At 39.7% G+C, this 3,076-nt stretch overlaps 1 protein-coding gene across 1 annotated transcript in view; it reads right to left on the minus strand.

Annotated features, from left to right (window-relative positions):
- The window catches only part of LOC107298627 (keratin, type II cytoskeletal 6A), a gene marked incomplete in the record, with an annotated part of 12,874 nt that extends 10,190 nt beyond the window's left edge, over positions 1–2,684 (minus strand). The window contains 1 exon segment of the mRNA XM_015828005.2: positions 2,089–2,684. Coding sequence (XP_015683491.1) covers positions 2,089–2,571 — 483 coding nt within the window.
- Between the last annotated feature and the right edge of the window lie 392 nt (positions 2,685–3,076).

Consider the following 3,076-nt stretch of genomic DNA (forward strand, 5'->3'; position numbering starts at 1 on the left):
GACTGGTTGGGTAGTCCTCGACTTACGACCGGTTTAGTCCTCGACTTACGACCGGTTTAGTCCTCGACTTACGACCGGTTGGGGGGTCGCGGCATTAAAAAAGTTGAGAACCACTGCTCTAGAACAAGGACCTTTATTTACTGATAGCCTCTAAGTCTCATCAGCCAGTGATTGGCACCCAGGTAGCACTGAGCAGAATTTTAAACCAGATGGAATATTCCTCAACTCAATGGAAAACGTTAACATTCTGGTGGATTTCTCATTATAGTGAAGACACTCCACACAGGACAATGTACTATTTTACTTACTGCCACTACAAACATGCAGTTTGAGCTATTAGCAATATTAAAACAAAGAATATTGAGGAGACTACATCAGTAACAGTTCTTAAGCATGGAATGCTTTTATATCAGTGAAACCTTTGAAGAAATATATTAACTTAAATATGTACTCCACTACAACAAATCAACAATATCTGCCTCCAACACCAGCAAATTCTCAACTACAAAATTTGTAATACATCTTCACAGCTGAGCTTCATTTACCTCAATGCAATCCTTGGGGCATTCTTCTTGACTAGACTCTACAGAAGATTCCCACATACAACTTGGTAAGGTTAAACATTTTATTACATATGAGCAATACAGTAACTAATGCAAAAATAGTTTGCATCCTTAGAATTTATAATCTAAGTTTCTTCTTCTTGCATTTTGAATTAAAAGAACATGTGGTAGGTCAACTAATGGTCTGGGGAGACTGTGTGTTACATGTATATATCAGTGCTGTCTAGCCTGGAAATCACTTCAGCAGGTTCTCATAACCTTTCTGTTAATGCTAAAAATTAATATCAAGACTTATCAACAAAGTGGCTAAAGCATTGGGCACAACAGAGCAATTATCATATCAAAGGTAATTTGAAATCATGCCACATGTTGTTGGCAACCATGGCCTTAAAATACTTTTTGCAACAGGAAAAATATGTTTTTCTTTTTTATACTAGAGAGATTATTCTTTTTTCCTGGCGTCACCTGTCTGATGATGAGAACAAGCACATCTCTAAAATAAGTTTTCATACCACTAAGCCTCCAAATAAGTGAAACCACAGGAACAGGAGCGCTACATCTTCCACAGAACACGCACAAAAATTGCTAATCCAGATTTACCACATAGCCACCATCATTTGCCTCTTTTAGCATTAATTTCAGTTCTCTCTCCAAACCATTTTGGATCTTTTATTTTTTTTCTGTATTTTCCCCTACCAGGCTCACAATCAGGGTCACCCCTCATATTTAGAATTACAGGCCTTAATTCCTCTTCCATAGGACTCTTGCTGTTGGCTGAGAGATAAGGGTACTGAAATTGCAAATAAGAGTCATTGGAAAGAATGAGCATGTGTGGTATCACTACTGTGAATGAACAGTTAGTGAACATGGTTAGTGATCTCAGCCTAGCTAAGTGTCACGGATATATCTAGTGCACATCCTGTAATTGAAGCCCAGTAAATCTATTATTTAGTTTTCTGCCCTTTGGCCTGTCTTTTCTCTACTGATTTCTTATTGACTTTTTGTTAATTCTGACAGCATAAGAAAATAGTATAACATGCAAAGTAATAGCATATCAATAGCATAAATTTCAACAAGACTGATAGTCAAATTTCTCCCCAGCATCGTGGTACGTAGTAGTATTATTTTGCCTTTAGGCTTAGAGCAATCTTTGGGCATTTCTAGCACTTCAACAAACTACAGTTTCCAGAATTCTTTGAGAGAATGAACCATGAAGTTACAGATTTAATCACAGTATTTTTTTTCCTTTGTTTCTGTTCTTATTCTCCTACATCTTTAAAAAGCTATTATCCCCTCAAGAACCACGTGTTATCATTTCTCCCCAAAGTATACATACTATATGAAACAAGGAGTTGAGATTTAGTGACAACATAATTAGTTATAAAGCTTTTAAAATCACTCCATATATCTCGAGATTTGCTGTTTTTTAAAGCAGTTCATAAATTCCATGCACCTTAAAGTATGCTAAAGAAAGTAAGGAAAGGTCTAGAAAAATAAGAAAAAAATATTTTTGCAACTATCTCACCTTGTCAATGAAGGAGGCAAACTTGTTGTTAAGGGTCTTGATCTGCTCTCTCTCTTCTACCCTCACTTTCTGGATCTCTGGATCTATCTCCAAATTCAGGGGCTGCAGGAGATGGTGGTTGATAGTCACCTCCTTAATGCCTCCCGGTGGGCAAGCTGGGAAGGCATTACCAAAACCATAACCAGCACCATAGCCACCACCAGCTCCAAAGCTTCCACCCCCTTGGCCGCAACCCCCACCAAAACCTGCACCAAAGCCACTGCCAACTCCACCATAGGAGATTCTCTTGTTGCCCCCTTGATTAAGATTATATAGGCTTCTGCTGCCAAAACCAGCACCTCCACCTCCACTACGGACAGAACATCCACGGCTTGCGGAAACGCTGTTGAAACTCATTCTTTGTCCGCCTGCGAAGCAAGCTGAGCTGGAGCTGAATCCCTTGTTCCCTCCTGACACGCTCATCCCAAAAGACTGGCGAGACATGATAGTTAGGGGATAGCTGGCTGGTGGCAGTGACTTTTTCAAGAAAGGTATTCCCAGTTCAGAGTACAACTGAGTCCCTATNGCAGCAAGGCGAGAATCTTCCTTTTTATCTGTTCAGAGAATTGGCTTGGGTTAGAGGGGAGTGGAAAATCAAGTGCTCTTTTTTTTTTTTTTTTGTATTCCTGGGCTTAGGTGTGCTTCGAACCCTCCCTCTTGCACAGTGCCAGAAACTGACCTTCCCTGAAACACACCCCAAAGGTAAAGAGCCTGACTGTGAACTCTAGACAACCCCAGATTATCTGCATCACCCTTCTTTCAAAGGATGTTAGATGCTGCTATGACTACTGTCTGTATGATAGGGTTTGGCAAGCTTCTTTGACATTCTTTAGCCCTGCAGGAAAAATAATGCCTTAAGATACATCCTAATCCTTCTCTTTTTCTTAAACCTGATGGCAGATTATTCTTTTCAGCAAGTACCAGAAAAAACCTCTCCAACTTGCTTGGT

The sequence above is a fragment of the Protobothrops mucrosquamatus genome, unplaced genomic scaffold (assembly GCF_001527695.2).
Source record: "Protobothrops mucrosquamatus isolate PMUCROS unplaced genomic scaffold, P.Mucros_1.0 scaffold4148, whole genome shotgun sequence".
Taxonomy (NCBI): domain Eukaryota; kingdom Metazoa; phylum Chordata; class Lepidosauria; order Squamata; family Viperidae; genus Protobothrops; species Protobothrops mucrosquamatus.